Source organism: Tachypleus tridentatus, chromosome 13, assembly GCF_004210375.1.
Source record: "Tachypleus tridentatus isolate NWPU-2018 chromosome 13, ASM421037v1, whole genome shotgun sequence".
Lineage (NCBI taxonomy): Eukaryota > Metazoa > Arthropoda > Merostomata > Xiphosura > Limulidae > Tachypleus > Tachypleus tridentatus.
This window is the reverse complement of record NC_134837.1, coordinates 221349641-221371351: the sequence shown is the minus strand read 5'-3', so window position 1 is coordinate 221371351 and position 21711 is coordinate 221349641. Positions and strand designations below refer to the sequence as shown.

At 34.4% G+C, this 21711-nt stretch overlaps 1 protein-coding gene across 2 annotated transcripts in view; it reads left to right on the top strand.

The window, feature by feature from the left end:
• The window catches only part of LOC143237863 (agrin-like), a 30811-nt gene extending 11431 nt beyond the window's left edge, over positions 1-19380 (top strand). The window contains exon 3 of one of the 2 annotated variants that reach the window (XM_076477546.1): positions 18726-19380. In XM_076477546.1, the coding sequence (XP_076333661.1) occupies positions 18726-18751 (26 nt within the window). In that variant the 3' untranslated portion in view covers positions 18752-19380. Of the gene's footprint in view, positions 1-592; positions 4485-18725 lie in introns of those variants that run through there. The other variant, XM_076477545.1, reaches the window with a different exon arrangement.
• Positions 19381-21711: the final 2331 nt, after the last annotated feature.

Sequence of the window (21711 nt, the reverse complement as noted above, 5' to 3'; positions counted from 1 at the left end):
TTTGTTTCAACTCTGAGTGGAAATATATATATTGAAAAGGAAATATTAGTTTTATAGAGTTACTTACAATATTTATAACTTTGTGTCAAAAATAAGTTTACGTAGAAGGCAACAATAGCAGAATACAATAGAAAAAGCGAATTATATACATGAATACTTATATTTATTTTTAACTTTCATGTTTTACTCAGAACAAATATTACACAATCATTCAGACATAACGATTTCACTTTGGTCATTTTATAATTAACAACAACATATACATACTATTAAATATACTAAAAAAAAATTTTTTTAGCTTGTCTATCTCTGGTTTTCTCAATGAATGATTACTACCTCGTACTTTTCAAAGTGCCCCCTGTTTGAGGCTATCAGTTCGCCAGAATTTAGTTTCTAAGTTAATAAATTGAAGTTGTATAAGCTTCTTTTCGGTAACTTGAATTAGTAGAAGCAGCCAAAATAAAAATTAAGAGGGATATGTCCTCTCTTTCCTATGTAAATTATGCTTATGTTGTAAGATGTTAATAAGACAAAGTAATATATACTTTTTCAACAAGTTTTCTAACACTTATATCAAATACTCTATTTTCAGAACCATGCGAAAAGAAATACTGCCCTTACAATGCTGACTGTGTTGTAAATGGCTTTGGTAGAACATCATGTCAGTGTCCCAAGTCTTGTCCTTGGGGATACAAAGCTGTGTGTGCTAGTGATGGTATCACCTACAGCAGTCTCTGCAGAATGAGAGTAGAAACGTGTCGAAAGAAACGAAGAGCATATCTTCAACATAAGGGGCCATGTAAATCGACCTCATCACTTTCCCATTGAACTATATGTTGTTCCAGATTTCAAAACAACTTCCCGCTAAGTTTAATCCTTCACCTTGAAATTGTACTACTAAAGCCAGTCTCATATCTTAAACAATTTATCGTTACGTTGAATGTAGTTTTATATATTAAATAATTTCCCTAAACGTCATGAGGTCGTAGATTACAAACACTTCCAGCTAAAAAGAATTTCAAATCCCGAATTCTCACCCACCCACCCTCTAAGATAAATCTTAAATATTGTAGTCTTTCTCACTAAACTAAGTGTGGCCTCAGATCTTAAACTATACGTCCTAGATGTCACTAAAATTTGATTACAAACGAAATATTCCTATTTGTAATATCAGACTTGAAGTTTTACTCGAATATCATAACAAAATCGACAGTTGAAGTGAATCCACAACTGTAAATCTCTGTTTTCTTTCTAAAAATAGCATTTCTCTAAAGATCTAAGTTTAATACATTTACCTTTTTCTCTCCCTTATGGATCAGACAGAAAATGGCTCAACATGGCCAGGTGGTTAAGGCGCTAGACTTGTAATCTGAGAGTCGTACGTTCGAATCCCCGTCGCACCAAACATGCTCGCTCTTTCAGCCGTGGGGGCGTTATGATATGACAGTCAATCCCACTATTCGTTGGTAAAATAATAGCCCAAAAGTTGGCAGTGGGTGGTGATGACTAGCTGCCTTCTCTCTAGTCTTATACTGCTAAATCAGGGACGGCTAGCGTTGATAGCCCTCATGTAGCTTTGCGCGAAATTCAAATACAAACAAACAGATAGAAAACACTACAGCTTAACTTAGCATACAGCAGTAAACCATCAACTACTGCTGAAACAGCATTGTGCCAGTCATCAAGAAGATAGTGGAGTACTTTAATAAAAGATGAGTATAAATTAAACTATCCTGTTGCATATAAGACTTTTTTTAACTCTCTTCCATTCTCTAACATCTTCTCATAGATAACATAAAGGTTTCCTCAACAACACAGTTAAGACAAAGATCTTGTCTTTCGTCCATCTCTTCAGCTTGTACAGAACTTCTACAGTATTCATATAAACCAAATCTATAGTAAATAAATAACAAGTTTCCTCAGCAACTTACTCGGTTGTCTAAAATGTGTGATTAGCCTTTTTTTTCAGCAAATATAATACATATATTTTATAAGATTCCTTGAGATTTACCGATCATAACTGCTACCTTTGTGTTGCTGTAAACAACTGAAAACCATTAACGAAACTGAATTCTCTCCTAGTGATTATGGATCCTTCTTAGACTATCAGACTTTACGAACCCCTTTCATTTTCCTGTTGAATCGAGAAAAGTAAAAATGAATTTTTTCTTGCATTCTAATTTATCTTAAACATTTCCAACTGGTTTAACCTATAAAACTTTAACTTTTTTTTAAGGTTACTTTGTACGTTCCGGTTGATTGCCAAAACATTTTCCAAGCAGAATATGCAAATTGATAACGTACAAATTAGTGATGACGAGACAACCCACTTGTAGAGAAAAATGTATATGTAAAAAACGGCTTGTTTTTATGTAGAGGAGCGAACAACGTTTCGACCTTTTTCGGTCATCGTCAGGTTCACCGAAGAAGGTCAAAACGTTGTTCGCTCTTCTACATAAAAAAATTTTCTCAACCCAAACCAGACGTTTTTTACATATATATTTAACGTACAAATTGTCTTTTTTTGTACACAAAATATCGACTTTTTTCAAACCAAATGTAGTTGTTAAAATCTAGGAAACTATTTTTACTTTATTATCCATTCTGTACCTCAAACAGAATAAGTTAGTTTAGTTTGATTTCTGACTTTCGCGCAAAGCTACACGAGGACTATCTGGGCTAGCCGCCCCTAATTTTGCAGTGTAAGACTAGAGGGAAGGCAGCTAGTCATCACCACTCACCGCCAACTCTTGAGCTACTCTTTTACCAATCCCAAGTGGGATTGATCGTTACTTCATAAACACCCCACGGCTTAAAGGGCGGGCATGTTTGGGTTGAAGGGGGGGGGGAATTAAGTCCAAAGAACTTATAACTGATGTTAACGAATGTGTACCACAAGAAGAAACCAGTAATACTAAACAGAATACACTAATTATACGCTGAATGAGCCGTCTTCATCACGTACAAAATGATCTTCAATATTTAACCAACAAATTAACATTGTAAACTTGTGTGTATATTATTATTAGCAACAAATAAATGGATGTAGTGTGCAACTGAATAATTGAATTAATAACAGTGAAATGTTCTTAGTGTTAAAAATACATAAAATTCGCCAATAATTTTGTGTTTGAATAATGTTTTTTTGTTTATATTGTACAAACATAATTAAATGATCGTCTCTTATTTCATAGTTTACATGAAAAAGGTTATGTACATGTGTATGTGTGTGTTTAAAATGATTATTAACTGCCACTCGTAAACAAAATGATCATTAACTGTCACACGTAACAAACTTATCATTGACTGTTACGTATTCACACTAAGGGCAGCACTAAGCAAAGTGTTAAATCGGAATACCTGCCACGATTTTTAGTTTTAGCGTAGTCACAACCACGTGAGATTTCGTACAATAGACACTGCAGGCTTTGAAATTTAAATTAGGGACTCCCCATGTACCTGCCGGTCGAACGAGGTATTGATTTGTGTATCTTTTGGAAACTTTCAAAAGATTGTCTTGATTTTGATAACACAAGAGTCGAAATGTATGAGATATTTAGTATATGTATTAATTCATTGTTTCTATCTTACCACGATCTCGTGTTGATTTAGTAGGTATGTCAAGCTGTAATTTGGTTGTCGTACCAGTAACAATATGGTTTTGTGTACAATTGGTTTATATGGGCCTGTAATTCGAATATGTGCGTGTGTTTGCTTATATGAACTTTGGCGATGTCGCTAAACTTGTTAATTCTTGATTGTTACAGTTTCACGGTGTGGATGGTATGAATGTAGTTCGTCACATTAAATTACATTTAAACATCAGCAATCATCGTGTGGATTCATATGGAGCAACATTTAATATAACAGCAAATCAATCTATAGAGCCATTCAAACAGCGTGCTGTTGCTAGTAGTAGGGCAAATAAGATTTTGGGTTGAATTTATTCAGGTTATAATTTGTTATCTTGCATTGTTGGGATCTTTACCTAAGGAAATTTATTGAATTGTTGGAAAGGGTTTAGAGAAAGGTTACTAGAATGGTGCAAGAAAGTTTATTAACTACATAAAGTGTAAAATCTGGCTTTAGAATTTTTAAAATAGTTTTAATTTACTTTCGAGGATGTTACAACTGATATGAATCAATAAGTCCCATGTTATCCCAAAATGTAATGTTATGTTATATTTTCAATGTAGGAAAATTATAACCTTCAGATTTAGTAGGTCTGAAATTTCAAGAGTCAAGGAAACACAATGTATAAAGAAATCCATGTTAAAATTTCATAGGTACAGTGAAAACCAAAAACAAAAACTTTAAGTACATATGTAACAAACTTATACAGAAAATACTTATTCCATGAAACCCAAGAATCTGTAAAAATTAAATAAGTCACTAATATAATACAAGGATTAAATCCTTTTTCAGATCTCAGATTTTATACTGAGAAAGGTCCAAGTTTCTTAATAAATTTACTTTCAACACTACATAAATTTACTTCATTTATTAAAATTATTTTTATAACTAATATAACAGAGACCTTTAATATTGAAATAACACTTTGTGTTTTTCTTTAACCAACAATCAGTCAAAGACTGCAAAGCTATACATCCACTGTTGAATTAACCTTTGATGATATATTAATTTATTTGCAAAGTAAAATAAAATACAGCAACAATATATACAATATATAAGAGATGGAGTACAATCTTTTTATTTTAAGCATTAGTAAAGTACAGTTTTAGTGCATAAAGCAATTCATACACCTTGGGTTATGGAAAGACAAACAAGAGGAGTTTATATCATTAGGTTCAAACAGGCTTACTAAGCTAACCTGTAACAGTCAAAATAAAATAACAGCCAAATGAAACTACAATATCATATAAAATCTCAAAAGAAATAAAAGAATTGGTTAAAATCAATGTAAAAGAAAACTATGCAATTAATTGTTTTGCAAAACCATCTTCATGTAGGTCTCCTCTCTCCCATAGATTTAAATCTCAACAGTGGTCCCTTTGTTAGCTAAAACATTATCAACATATTACCTTTTTCTCTAAAGACAATTTTGAGCTTTTAAATTAGTTGGTAAAAACTTGTATTAGTTTACAAAAGATATATGTTCAGCTCAAACCACATCTGTAGTGTTGCAGTTTACTAACCATTGTATCATGTATTATACATGTACCTCAACCACAAGAGCATAAATTTTGTCCAAATGTTTTAGCTTTCACTCTTCCATGGCCAAAATAATTCAATATCACTTTGTATAGACTTTCTGAGACAAAAATACAGAGTGCTCATTTGTATCATCCTGAGGAAAAAAATGCTACATATTTATCTACCTTGTCACAAAATTACATCGTCAGTATCGCAGGATATAATGCAATTTGAGTAAAATTATTGATGAGGTAAAAAGGCTGTATTCTACTATGTTCTTGCAGATGAAGTGTCTTTTCACAATATGGAACACCTACCAATATGTTTCCACTTTTGTAAATGAAAACTGTGATACTAAGGAAAAATTCACTAGCTTTGTATAGCTACAGAGGGTCAGAACAACATAATTACAAAGATCATGAGTAATGTTGGATTATTATATCTAAAATAATTGCATTGTCAAAGATATGAGAGAGTATCTACAATGGCTATTGTTCAAACAAAAATTCTGGATATGCAAAGCAAGGCTATGCATACTTATTGTGTAGGTCACTCATTTATTTTTTTTATTAATTCATGTTCAGCTCCGTCAATATAAAATTGTATAAATCAAGTTAAAGAAATAATAACTTGGATTAAATCCTCATTAAAATATGGGTAACTATGAGATGTTATTCACCAAAAAGGCATCCAACACAGAGCAAGTTCATAATGCCTTCCACTTTTCAATGAGTACATTACATGCTGGATAGAGAATAATGAAGGCTGTGAAAGGTTCTATTTATTTCTTCCATTCTTAATTCACATGTACGAGGTTAGTGTGTATACTGAAATGATAACTTTAAAAGTTAATGACAATTGGGTTACTGAAAATAAGAAAAATGCTGCCACTCATTCAAGAATACTGGAATCATTTGAATTCATTTTTCTTTAATAGCTTTACAATGTCTCCTTTACTTTTTGAAAACAAATTCTATAAATATGCAAGGACCAAGCTGAGACATTGTTTCTGGTGTTTTATTAATAAGACAATGACTTCACTAAGAATGAACATAGATGATTACTGACATTGTATCTTCAAGCATAGCAGTGTATTGCAAACAGGTTTAAAATTATGGTTAGCATGACATGAGTTAGTCATTGAGAAGCCCAATGTGCAAATACATAATATTGTTCTGTGGATGATTATTTTAATAAAACAGTAACCATCCTGTTTCTTGACCACATTATCAATAAACTTTCCTTCAGATTTAATGCACATGTAAAGCAAGAAGCATCAACTCAGAAAAGTTTATCCCACCAAATCTCACACAAAAATTTTCTATCTCTAACATCAGACAGGCTACAGGTATCTACAGGGAAGATTTGTCAAATTCTTATATTTATGTGAAAGAACTTCATCAAAGGAAGACAAGATGGGTTTGTATACCTATTCAGGACTGGCTCAAGATACTGGTTGACTGCTTAAAAGTATGCTTTAGTGTACCAATTACCTTTATGTTTAATAATAAAGAGGAAGACAGTTAATGAAACAAAAAAAAAAAACATTTTATTTACAGGTTAAAATGGTTTGGAATAACTTATTCCATTATCAGCAGAATCTGAAACTTGTTACAAAGATGATTATTTCTAAAATTATGATATAATTACATAATCATTAGTTTATTTATTATTAATATATATATTACACAGCAGATAAGTAACGTGAAAATTTAGAACAATTTTAGATCTAGAGAATTTTGTAATCATTAAGGATTAAGTAACCTTTAACTATGGGAAGATGTTTTTTAATTTAGAGTTCAAGGTCTGAAGATCCTGTGGTAATGGTACAGAAATCATTAAATGAGATATTGTGACCAGTGATTTCAGAATGCGTACAAAAGGATGAGTGGCTGAGTTTATGTAGTGGAAGATTGGTTCTGTTAGATACTCCTAAATGTTCAAAGACTTTAGTTTTATGTGGTGTTTCACATTGCCAACACACATGACCTTACAGTCACTTAAATGAGCCATGAACATAGAGGTTTAGGTATTGATTTTTGTGCTGAATTCGGTTTTCAATGCAGAGGCTAAGTCTGTAACATATTATAAACTGAATCTGAGGGTAGAAGGTTTTTGTTAGGGAAGAGAGTTGTTTCTTAGTTGGTAGAAATTGTGAACCCATAAAAGGAAGGGAGATAATGATAAATTTGAGGACAGTGTGTACATCGGCAGAGGGTTGGAATTCGGTTTTTAGGAAATTGTGTGTAATTTTCATTAGAAAATCAGTTGAATAGCCTTTATTTAACACGTGTTTATATAGAAGGGTAATTTCTTCATGTAACATAAAATAATTAGAACAAATATTAAAAATTCTGTGTTATAATGATATAACCAGATTACATTTCAAGATCGTTGAACAGTTGCCATCTTCATTTCTAATCCTAGGGGATTTTAATGGCCATCATCCCCTCTGGGGAAGTGCTATTATTGATGGGAGTGGCCGATCTGTAGAGCGGATGCTTTCTGATCACAATCTTTCTCTTTTCAATACTGGTTCTTCCACTTACTTTCATGAACCTAGTCAGTCCTTTACCGCTATTGATCTCTCAGTTTGCTCCCCTTCATTATTCTCCCATTTTTCATGGAGGGTTGACAGTAATCCACTAGGCAGTGATCATTTTCCGATCCTTTTGAGAGAGACTGGCCGTGGTCGATGCCACCCTACCCGCGTGCCCCGGTGGAAGCTGGATCAGGCAGACTGGTCCACTTTCACTGCTCTCGCAGAACTTGATCCTGCCATCGTAAATCAGCCATCAATAGTCGACTGTGTAGCAGCGGTAACTGACTGTATTGCACATGCAGCAGCTCAGTGTATTCCTAAAACCTCGACACGTTTTCCACGATATCCTCGTCCGTGGTGGAATCCTGCTTGCCACTTAGCACGGAAGGCTCAAAAGCGGGCCTGGGATACTTTTCGTAGATATCCCACACTTTCAACCGGGTTGCTTTCCAACGGGCCCGTGCACATGCAAGGTGGGTAAGACGTCAAAGCCAGAAGGAATCTTGGATTAAGTTCACAACCAACATATATTCTACCACCAGTTCCAAGATCATATGGGACAGGATTCGAAAGGTTAATGGGCACTACAATTCTGTCCCCCTCTCGATCTTACTCTCTGATGGTCAGGAGGTGACTGATGTTTGGAACATCGCTAACACTCTAGGTGAAAGCTTTTGCCGGGTATCTAGCACTTCTGCTTGTTCCTCCACCTTCCTGGCCATCAAGACTCGGGCAGAGCGATCACCTCTTTCCTTTCGAACTGACTGTTTCTTTGACTATAATTGTTCCTTTACCCTGGTGGAACTAAAAATGGCCCTTCATCGGTCTGCCAGTACGTCTGTTGGACCTGATGATATTCATTATGACATGCTGCACCATTTATCTCCTGCTTCTCTTGATGTCCTTCTGATTGTTTTCAACCGGATCTGGCAGGAGAATGTTTTTCCTGATGCCTGGCGCCAGGCTATTATTTTACCTTTCTCTAAGCCAAGGAAAGATCCCAAGATTCCTTCGAACTACCGTCCAATTGCTTTGACGAGCTGTCTCTGTAAGACATTAGAAAGGATGGTTAATGCTCGTCTTGTTTGGTTCCTTGAATCACACAACCTACTCTCGCCCACCCATTGTGGGTTCCGTCGACAGCACTCCACCACAGACCACCTAATTCGTCTTGAAACATCTATCAGAGAAGCCTTTCTCAACTGCCAACATCTTGTATCAATATTCTTTGACATAGAGAAGGCTTACGACACAACATGGAGGTATGGCGTTTTGCGAGACCTCCATACATATGGGTTACGTGGCCATCTACCCATGTTTATTAAAAAAATTTTAATGGACAGGAGATTCCAAGTTCGTGTGGGTTCGACACTTTCCCGTTCTTTTGTACAGGAACTTGGAGTCCCTCAAGGCTGTGTATTGAGTGTTACACTCTTTAGTATAAAGATAAATGCCATCACTGAACAACTCCCTCTCACTGTTGCGAATGGGCTGTATGTCGACGACTTTCACATGTCATGTCAATCGTCAAACATGAGATATATTGAGCGGCAACTACAAACCGCCCTCAATTGTGTACGGAAGTGGACTCTGGCGAACGGCTTTAATTTCTCTCTCTCCAAAACTGTATGCATGCACTTTTGCCGTCGACGGGGTATTCACCCTGATCCTGAACTTCATATCGGTGAAGTTTTGCTGCCAGTGGTCCCGGAGACCAAGTTCTTGGGGCTTATCTTTGATCGTAAATTGACCTTTATACTACACTTAAAGCAGCTTCGGGTCAAATGCACAAGAGCACTGAACATCCTCCGTGTTCTCTCTTCTACCAGTTGGGGGGCAGATCGCTGTTCAATGTTAAAGGTATATCGTGCTCTTATTAGATCGAAACTCGATTATGGATCAATGGTCTATGGTTCTGCCAGACCCTCGGCCTTAAAGATGCTGGACCCCATTCATCACCAGGGACTTCGACTCTGCACTGGGGCTTTCCGTACCTCTCCAGTTCAAAGTATATACATTGAATCTCATGAACCTTCTTTACACCTTCGCCGTTTGCAACTGTCTTTACAATATACTTCGAAACTTCATTCCTTACCAAAGCATCCCACCTGGAAATGTGTTTTCCTTCCTCGGTGGGCATTACTTTTTCAGAACAGACGATCTGTCATTGCTCCGTTTGGCCTTCGCATCCGGGCGCATTGGATGAATTGGGTCTGTCCTTGGATAACATTGCAGATTCCACAGGTCGGCCCATCCCACCATGGCTTATTACAGCCCCCAAATGTGACTTTTCTTTCAGTCACCTAAAAAGGCAGATACTCCAGATTGGAAGTACCGTCTTTATTCAATGAATATCTTTCAAACAATCATTCAGTTCCCATTTATACAGAATGTTCCAAATCAGGTAATTCAGTGGGATCTGCTATGGTTTGCTTTGGGTCAGTAGTTGCGTGCAGAATCTCTTCTGCAGCTTCAGTGTTCACTGCTGAACTGTATGCCATATCTCTTGCCATGGATCATATTGCAGCTGAGCAGTACTCCAACTGCACTATTTATACTGATTCGCTTAGTTCTATACTTGCCTTGGAATCGCTACACGTTAGCTCACATCCTATTCTTGCTGATATTCGAAACTGACTGGCCCATTTCTCATTAGCAGCTACTTCAATCCAGTTTTTCTGGATACCAGGCCATGTTGGTATTCGCGGGAACGAGCTTGCAGACATGGCAGCTAAATATGTCTGCTTTAGCACCACCACTCCTATGCCTATTCCGTACATGGACTATGGTGTTGTCTTCAAGGCTCGGCTCCGTGCCAGCTGGCAGTCCACTTGGAGTGAGCAACGCGACAACAAACTTTTTCAAATCAAACCCAAAATTGGACTTTGGCCATCTAGCTTCCGTAAAGTTCGGAAGGAGGAAGTTGTTCTCACTAGGCTACGCATTGGTCACAGTTTTTTAACTCATCATTTTCTTTTATCTGGAACTGATGCACCAATGTGTAGTTTGTGTAACACTCAAATCACTATCAGCCACGTTTTACTTTCTTGCCATCGTTACAATTCTCAACGACGGCAATATTTTAAACATATTTTTTCCCAGGTCAGTCTGTAACATTGGACAGAGTTATTGGTAATGGTAACTCTGTCCACCTTGATAATGTTTTTATTTTTTAATGGCCATTAATCTTTTTAATCTCATTTAAGTGTTGCATATTTATTCATTACACCTTTTTAATTGTGGTTCCTTTTTTACAGTTTTAATCTCTCTCATTCAATTTGACATTGGACAATGGCCAGAACATTAAATAACTCGACGCCAGGACTGGAAAGGCCAACTTCAGGTGACTAACGCTACTGTTTGAACTGTCCGTTTGAACTACTCGTTAGTCGTCCTGGCGAGTTGTTATTATACTTTTGCTGCATATCATTTCACACTTTTACTACTTTACTTTTTAGTACTGGCCATATTGACTCATAACCCGGAACCAGGACTGGAAAGACCAACTTCAGGTGACTGACGGTGGTTTTTTATACTTACCTGTTAGTCTTCCTGGCGGGTTATGATCATTACCATTCTGCTGCAGGTAGTCCTTTACAACTTTGTTGACTGGATGTCAACATTGGTTTTTACGCCATTTTCTGTTTTAATTGCCGTTTTGCTTTTATCTTCAATTACTCTTACAAATTTTACTCCATTTACTTGACTTTTATCTTTTTACTGGACATTTGGCTACTCATTATTACGATTTTGCGGAGTGTCTTTTAAAACTTTTATTCTTTTACATTTTGATAATAGCTGCTATGACACATAACCCGGAACCAGGACTGGAAAGGCCAACTTCAGGAGATTGACGGTGGTTCTTGAACTTACCTGTTAGTCTTCCTGGCGGGTTATGATCATTACCTTTTTGTTAGAGTAAATACCTTACAACTTCTTATACTCTGCCTTCTGTCTTAACATTATAGACTAGGTGTCAACATTGGTTTTATACTTTTTTGTTTTACCTTCATTTCCATTTATGTCTATTACTACATTTATTTATTTATTTATTTTTTACATTTTTACCGAATGTCTGGCGCAGATAGCCTCGATGCTTTGTGCCATAAAACACTAAATCAATCAATCAATACATTTCAAGAATTATAACTATTGTAAATTTGATACTGGAAGGTTGGGAATAAAGATAAGAAAGGAACTAGGAAATGTAGCTTGATTGTTGGAACAGAATAAAAACCTCTTTAATACAGTATTTGTGAAAAACAAGTTTGAATTAATGTGGGCAGTTTTGTAGCCACTTACATTCATGATAACAGAGAAAACTACGGGCTATCGTGAAACCCAGTGAGGATCCCATGATGATTCCAGCTACCTGGTCATAAATGATATCATTAAAGAGGAAATGGTTTAACTTTGTGTAGAGGACAAGAAGTCCAAGGAACTATTTACAGATGAAACCAAGATATTGTTCAGTGTCTAAGGGAAAGACAATGTCAATAATTAAATCCTAAATTACTGAAACTGTCTGCCACACTGCAATCAGGTTCATAATCACTTGAGCATTTGGTATCTGCTCTCTGCAGAAACCAAATAAGAAAAAAAAGTTCTCTAGATTTATTAAATAATCCTTATCATATTGCCATCGACAATGAAGCTGTGTGCAAGTTACACTGCACAACAATTTTTTTGAAAAGTTTTGCTTCCTGAAAAGTTTTTGCTGATTGTGACAGGTACCTGGTTGGTATGCACAAATATAGTTTTGGTTTTGCTTCATCACATAGGGACATCTACAAAAAATCGACAGTTCACTGTTTACCGGCATTAACGTGTTTAATTGCATTTACGTTTCTAATACGCTATTAAGTTCAACATAATTAAAAGTGTTTTGCTCCTGATTTGTGTTTGTATTCAATGTCCGGTGCATAACGTTGCAGTGTCCAACAGTAGTCAGCAAACATTGACGGATTACAGTTGCACTGATATCGTTTTTCCATTGTAGCAAAACTGAAGATTTTGATGAAATGGTTTGTGATTGGCAAATTTGGATGTGATTTTCGTGATCAGCAGCCAAAAATCTATAAGGAACACCCAACAGTGTTCAAGAAGGAAAAACTTTGTTGTGCAGTGTTATTTATGGAAATGCAATCTAGAAGAATAAAGCATACTGACATGTTATTTCAGTAATGCATAGATGAAGGTACATACATGGTAACCAATGATTGAACAGCCTATATATCATGTTTATGTACAGAAATGTTTAAATTAGTAATATAATTTAACATTTAATAACTTCTCTGCATATAGATAATACAGTCATTTATTTTAATAAAACATACAAATTTATGCTGATGTAAGTCTTACAACAAAATGATGGTTTGTTGAATTTTATATGGATGTAACTGTTTAAGCTATATTTTATGTAAAATTGCTTTAAGACCTAAACTCATAGTACATATATGTTGGCTTTTCATCTCACAACTTACAACCCTCTTGTAAACACTCTACGTAGGAGCTTGGTAATGTTTACTAAAAGCTTACCAAGTTTCATGAAGGCACACAGTGAATCCAGAATTATTTTAGTAAACATTGCTGTATATTTACACCTCTACATAAACAGGGCTGGTGCAATGTACCAATATCATGCATGCACATAATGTTAAAATAGCCAGAGCACAGTCAGAGAAATGTGATTTTTTTTGTACGGAACAAACAACCTTTTCAAAGCCTTCTGAGAAAACAATGTATGGCAAACATCAAGAGCATCATTACTGAAATGTTTCTGCCTGATACAAACAATAAATATGTTTTGAGGAATAAATGATTTAACAAACTAGTCACTGAAGGCAGGAAAAGGTAAGAAGTAAAGAAATGTAAGACTAAAATAAAACCACATTTAGTATAGTTTCTAAAAAATTTAATTCCTTGAATGATTTTTCTTAGGAGAGGTTTTTTAATGGTTCTGATAATACATTAATGGCTTCCATGACATTTGAAAGTAGCTGATAAAGCACCTCTGTAATCAGCTACAGAAAAAAGTGGAAAGCCACAACTATGAAACAGAAAATGAAAAATGAAACAATTTGCTGAGGAGTTGGTAGAGGTATCACTAGTCATTGGTACTTAGAGACAGTGTCCTGATTCCATTTGACAGTGACCCAAATCCCCAGACGGTGTCTTGAAAAATCAAAATAGAAAAGTATGACATATATCATATTGAAACCCAGAAATTTCCCGTGCCTACATGCCTGAGCCTCCCCTTATTGAAGAGTCTAGTGATGTCTCTGGGAATTGAAAAGTATACATGAAATATTATGTGTTAATGCACCAAGCTGAAAGTAGCCCAGTGGCATTGACAAGGCACAAGGGAAGAGCTTTGGTAAGAGTTAGTCAACATATGAGCTACTGTTACAAAGAATAAGGCTTCTTTAACAAAGAACCTAACAACAGCAAATCGTGAAGCCATAGGTATTGAACATCAGCATGAAAAATGAATGTTCGAGATTATCAAAAAAATGATGTTCAAAAACAATAATGGGACTGGTTTACCAGTGAGAAAGTGATTGTAGCAGAAGAAACCACAGTTGAGTTGGTAAAAATTGAGTAATGATAAGAACCTGCATCTTACATAACTGACTACAGAATGCAAAAGAGAGGAAAATAGGAACAAAGAAAGATGATCACCCATGATTAACCTAAAGCATCCACAAACAAGGAGTTTAGATATATAACTAGTATAATGGAAGGAGATCAGACTCCAATGTAGTAAAACATCAATCATAGAACAATCAGATGTTCAAATACATACTGAGAAAATAAAAAAATGAGAACCTAACTCAATGGGGAGAAAATGATGATTCTGCAATACACAACCTGTCATAGGTTTCATAATGGCAAATGATAGGCTTGAAGGTGAACATTTTGAAAAACATGCCAAAGAAATAGAAAAATTGAGGCAAGACAAAGGGTAAAGGAATTAGAACTGTTCTGCATGTTGACATAATCCACAACTGTACAACTTTAAAAAGGCAACAATTCTCTAAAATATACATAACAGTATGAAAATTTTAATTCAAAAACAGAACAGACATACTAAGAACTCCAAAACAATTATATTTCAAATAAAAGTCAAGATATATATAATGTACTGTTGTAATGACTACTTTTGTGGATATACTATGTCAATGCAAGTTTGCCTCTGGAAACGTAAACCACTTTTAAAAGTACTGTAGAATAAAACATGAAAAATCAAAACAGTTTGAAACAAAACACTAAAAGTGTTTTAGTCTTTAATGAATGCAGTGAACCTTTATCAAATATTATAAATTCCTTCCATACAATGATATTCTTAAAATATTTATTATGAGTTTACTGAAAATGTTTATAATAAACTTAAAAAAGAAGACAAAAGTAGTCTGTAAGAACTTCCATTTTTACATGAAAAAATCTATCATTTGCAGTCAAAAGAACAGCCTGTTAAATAGCTAAAAAACTTTAACAACAATGAAGATAAGGACATGATAAAAAAACAAGCATCACTAACATTAACTGACATTAGAATTGGGAAAATTATTAAATATTCTGTAAAGAAATATTTTACATATATTATGACTATTCTAAATAAAATTGATTTTTTTAGGGTGAATTGATCCTTTAAAAATGTACCCAATAAATTAACTACTAAAAATCCAAGTATGACAAGGATATTTACCCAGGGTGGCAGAAGGGGCACATTCCACCCCACTTTCATTATCTTTTTTAATCAAACCTTATTATCTTACTTAACTCTAGTTTCTCCTTACCATTATCTTCCCCACTTTGAAACAATGTTAGATGCTAGTGTTTATTTGTGCTTTGAACATGCTACATGAGATATTTTATCAAGTTCTCTTAAACAACTTGTGTTTGGTACACAAAAAATAAAAATACAGTGTTTTCTTGCTCAAATAGACAAGCTGTACATAAGATAAGTAGTAATTATTCTTCATATCTATAACACAACAACACTACACTTTTGTTTGATGTAATTTGAATGTTGATGTTTAGCTGTCATTGTTTTGCTTGACATACAAATAAACTCAAACTTGAAAATAAAGATGAATAACCTGTATAAAACTGAGTACTTTTTATTCACAGTATAGTAATTTAAAGGCGATTTCATCTTATGAAAACATTTCATGATACAAACTAATTAAATATTTAATATTGAAACAATTTAACTTTTCTTCTTATAATCATGCAGTAAGAAACAAATTATCTAATAAATAAGTTTCATGTACCTGATAAACAACATTTCTTGTTATACAATACTGTAAATTGCTCAATGTGTACTTGTTGAACAATGGCAGTAAACTATTGTCTGATAATTGTTCTTATATTATACATTCAGTACCATACTAATTCTTTTCTATCTACACGTACGTACAACAAATTGGACGTGAGACATTAACATGTAGAAATTGGGTTATATAACTTCTTTTTGTGTAAAATAAATTAATAAGTACTCTATGGTAAGGATATCTCCTGCAAGTTAGGTAGTGTAAGTGTAGTTTTTGTTGGTATTTCTCATATTACTCCAAGTTTTAGGTGTGATATAAGCAAGTCTCATTAGTATGTTTTGTTTTCACCCCTCAGTAGATTGATATTTCATACAACTTTTTATTTATTCCATTCAAACTAATGTTCAATAATATTTATTATTGTAACTGTCATTATATTTTACCCCATTATAATTATTGTTGAAATCTAATATGTTTGGATTTGTTTTGTTTTTCAAATTTTTTACACATGCGTTCTACATGTAAATATAACATGATTGTAAGAAAAAAGTGGGAAGGTCATAAACTTGCACTACTACTCTGTTTTAAACAGACATTACAGATACTATAATGATTACTTGTTCTATAGGTTTATATCAATTTGGATTAATATCTGTGTTATGCTCTCCTAGAGTGGATTATACTGATATCCATAATTATAAGGAATTGTATGGGTTACTATACATTGGAAGTTTATCTCCCACAGACATAGCTTGGGGAAAGAGATGCAACAGGCCCACTTCTCTGAAAAATATATTCACATTGTTCATATTTTTTCAGCTTTTACATATAATAAACTATTTTTCTATTATTTAATAAAAAAACAAAAGTTCTATCAATACTATTACACTTGATTTAATTTGTTTTAATGATCATTTTATTAAAAATTTAGATAAGTTTAAAATGTTCTTCTCCCAAAAGTGGAAAACCTGGATAAGTCTTTGTTATCTCCCTTGATTATGTATAGTAATATTGATTGTTGACACAGGTAATCTAAGTTTCAGTAATGTAACCTAAGTTTCACCATGGTAATCTAAGTTTCACTAAGGTAACCTAAGTTTCACCATGGTAATCTTAGTTTCACTAAAGTAATCTAAGTTTCACTTAACAGAGGGGTGTTTCGTTATTCTTGATCTTACTTTGTCTGGTATAGATGAACCCCAGCAGCCAGCTCAAATTCAAGAGAAAATTTAGCCACTGTAAAATAAAGTATATACACTATAGCCTATAAAGGGTTTTAATAGTATTGATGCATTTTTTTCATATTTAACAGTGAGTATAGTATGGGACACAAGTATAAAACTTGGCAGGGTAGGAGTCATCTACACCTAACGCAATTATATTTTTAACAGGGTAGTTGGCCTTTCAAATGGGCATTCATGTTGTCCAAAACGTTATTATAATAAATATTTATAATAAAATGTACTTACATAATCTCAATGTTCGCACATTTTATATCTGTACTTTAAAATATAAGCAAGCAAGTATATGATAAAGTAACAATGATTTCGATTCTTTTAATAGAAAGTTAACTAATTTTTTTAAACTGAAGCATTGTGAAAAGTTTAAGTTAAAAACAAATTTTAGTGATTTATAATTCAAAATTCCATAAAGAACAATTAAATTTCTGAGCAGACTTATGCCAGTTTTAGAATATTAAATCTTTGTTTGTTTGAATTTTGCGCAAAGCTACACAAGGGCTATCTGCGCTAGCTGTCCCTAATTTAGCAGCATATGACTAGAGGGAAGGCAGCTAGTCATCACCACCCACCGCCAACTCATGGACTACTCTTCCACAATGAATAGTGGGTTTGACCATAACTTTATAACGCCCCCACCGCTGAAAGGGCGAGGATGTTCGGTGGGACAGGAATTCGAACCCGCTACCCTCATATTACGAGTAGAACGCCTTTACCACCTGACTATGCCAGGCCATATTAAATCCGTATCACTCTAAATGGATAAAAAGAACAATTTTGTCATTCCTTTGGCAACCTTTAATTGACAATCAAGCAATATATTTCCTTAGATAAATTAACACAACGTTTGAGGGACAACAAGGAGCTTAATTTCTGACTGCTGAAAAGCTCAAAACAAATTCCATGTTTACTATATAAATAACATGATTCAAATTTAGTAACTCCTCTATGTCAATAAATATACAATGAACATAAGTTTAATTTCATAGAGCATTATATGGTGTAGCGTACAAACGGTACAGAAGTAACTCTTCATAATTATTGCCCTCAGGCGTATTCACATAAAAATATTAAGAACTCGGTCCCATTTAGTTGTAAATGTTTGATGCAGTGGGATCCAGTTTCGAAAGCACTAAGGCATAGAACCATGGGATTAAGGATGGAATAGAAAAGAAAGAATGAGAGAGAAGATACACAATACACTTTGGTAGTATTTTAGATCTGATAAAAACAAATTAAGCCTTTATTCACATTTAAGGATAACTGAAGGGCAGTGCTGTAGTCGGGACCTCAGTAGCCAACATCTTATTATACATTATACAGTGAAAAATAAAGCAAAATTAAAAATGGCATGCGCCAAACAAACATTATTAACACCTTAACCGCAAGTCTCTAACGCGTTAATAACAGTCTTTGTTTTAACGGCTCCTCCTCTGAACAAAAAGGCCAGAAGATGAAAGTAAAACTAGTACTGATGTCAATAAATTATTTGTGATCTTTGTGTTTTTCTTACAGCAAAACCACATCGGGCTATCTGCTGAACCCACCGAGGGGAATCAAACACCTGATTTTAGCGTTGTAAATCCGTAGACATACCGCTGTACTAGCAGGGGGCATTGTGAACTTTGAAGCCAAGCAGAATCGTAGCAGATCTGTTAAGGCATGTTGGATATCAGGGATAGCCGCTAAAGTCTGATGTAAGTATGTAAACCAGCTGAAATCCATAGAACTTGTAGTAAACTTACGCATAATACAACGTATAGCAGTAGTTAATTTTGAATGGCATGTGTGTAATCGAGGGCTGGTTTACAGTGTCAGGCAATATGTCGGTTAGCGACGAAAACAAAAATAAGAGATGCACTATTACGTCATTGCAAAGGTGTAGTACTAACTGGATTTTACAAGTACAACTTCTTTGATACGACACCGGCGATTAATAATGCCGGATAGGTGATTGATTTAACATTGCTAAAACTTTTAAATTTAGCGGATTTTATTTTCGAAACTTGTTAAACACCGAGATCCAGAGAGTCCAGACCTCGTGAATGATGGTTTCGAGACCTACAATATTGTGTCACATTTACAGGGTTTGAAGATGAATCTACTTAAACTTACATATCAGTAAGTTGTAAAACACCTTGATTTTAACAATACTATTGATTCTTTTACTGCGAAAAAAGATCCCAAAGGTTTCATGTGAATTTACCATTAAATGATTGTTTTACTTTCATCATTTTGTTTTTTGAATAAAACTTGTGATGAAATCTTGTCGTACATTCTCATTGTGTTTCAAAAACTCCAAAGAATTAAAAAATTAACAGAATCCAAAATTTTCCTAATCTGAAAATTTGCTTCTAATCGATACCCACCTCTACACACAGAAATGCTATTTTCCTTGCGTTTCTGTCTATCAGATTTGTGTGAAACTAGCCATGAGCGAACTCCTACCTAAATTCACGTTTAATACAAACTGCACTTGTGCATGATTACATTATTTTGGAACAAGATCTCTCTCGTAATGTGAGAGCAATACAACTTCCATGCGCAGTAACTCCCCACATGCACATGTACTTGTGAAGTCATTCTAACATGAGGAAGAAAAAGATGCGTGGATAGAAGTGTGATTCAATCGGAAATACATTTTCAGGTTTAAAAATGTTAACGATAACTCCTCCACACACACACAGTAGTGTTAGAATCCCACACTGAAGTTGTAGAGGGGCCAGAATAAAAATTTTTCCAGATGAGCTCCCTCCAGATCATGCTCAAATGGGAAGTTTACAAAATGTGACATCCAATGGTAGGGAAGTCATTGGGTAACACCTATTGGAGACCATATCTTATCTCAACCAGGCTATACTCTTTAACCAAGATGAATATGTGTGTCCCCAACATTACACAAAGATTATAGGAAGAAGTACTACAGACACGTGTGTCTAGAAATTTATACTGAGATAAATTTTTGGAAAATTATTTCTTTCAAGAAAAGACAAAATAAGTAATTGAAATACATATTTGTTATGTATTATATGATTAATACACCAACAATCTAAAGCAGTGATCTAAAAGAAATCCAGGACTGTTGGGCTACTCTTTTACAAACGAATAGTGGGATTGACCATCACATTATAACATCCCCACGGCTGAAAGGGAGAGCATGTTTTGTGCGACCGGGATTCGAATCAGCGACCCTCGGAGTACGATTCGAACTGCTTAACACGCTTGGCCATGCCGGGCCTTTTGTCCTTCACAGTTATAAACTGAAGTTTTGCATTTTGGTAGCAAATGTTAAATATCTTTTGTTTTTGTGATTTATTTGCTACTGGCAGTGGTAACAACTCTTTATTACTGCCAGACGAAAATTATACAGTTATTTAGTTCCCGAAATAGTGATTATACAAATAAAAGGAATTTAGTATGGTTGTTTGTAATATATGAATACAACTTTCTTCTTATAACATCTTATGATTTTTTCGGGTAGAAATAATATAATAACACCCGTTCTTGCCTGTTACTTCCGCTCACATAGTATGAAGTTGAACACCTGTACGCAACCATACAGTGTGCTATTTTTAATGCACATTTCAAACTGTGAATGTGTTGAATGCAAAAGCTGTAAAAGAATTATAAGGCAGTAGGTCTAAATGGAGAAATAATGAGGAATGTAAAATTGTTTGCAGCTCATGTATATTTTATCACAGATTTTAAACCTATTTACTCCTAACGTTTCGCCAGTTTTGGCATTTAAATCATTATATCATAAGATATTAATAATAAAATATTATTTTTCAGTAAAGTGTGTAATTTTAGTGAATAAATGAGATAATCCATGAATGACACAGAAGGAAATTATTCTTCGATACGCTACTCCCTCCAACATTATAATTGAACTTATGCTAGTGTCTTAGTCATTTGAAGAGAAGACTGCTCATAAAAGAAGTAGTAACTGGTTATTAAAATATGTATGCAAAATGCTATATCATTTATGTACTATAATGATAATAAGCATTATTTGTTGATAGTCATTTGGAAATGGATGCCTCCATATGAAATAGAGCTCTTTGTGTTGGTTCTGCAGAAGACTATTTCAAATCTTTACGCTTATCTTCAAGTGTCAAATTTTTCAAACAGATGTACTTTCTCATTCAAAAGACACAAACCATACGTATTCAGGAAACGTGTTTGTAAGATCACAATATTTCCTCTGCATTACTTAATTTACAACTTTTCTAGACATATCCCACAATTTTATTTGTTCTTTCTTTTCTACTACAATTGAACTCTCACATTAAAGCTTCAATGTTAACATAACAATAATACCACCTAAAGTTTTCTCTTTTACACAATAAGGATCCTTAAATTTTATGTTGTTGTGATAGCACTTAACAGCCACACCGCTAGAAGGCTCTGTAATATGTCAACCTCAGGCAGTAAGAAAGGTAGAGAGGATGACGTCATTGTTACTCCAAGTGTAACCACAATCATGATGATCTCATGTGAT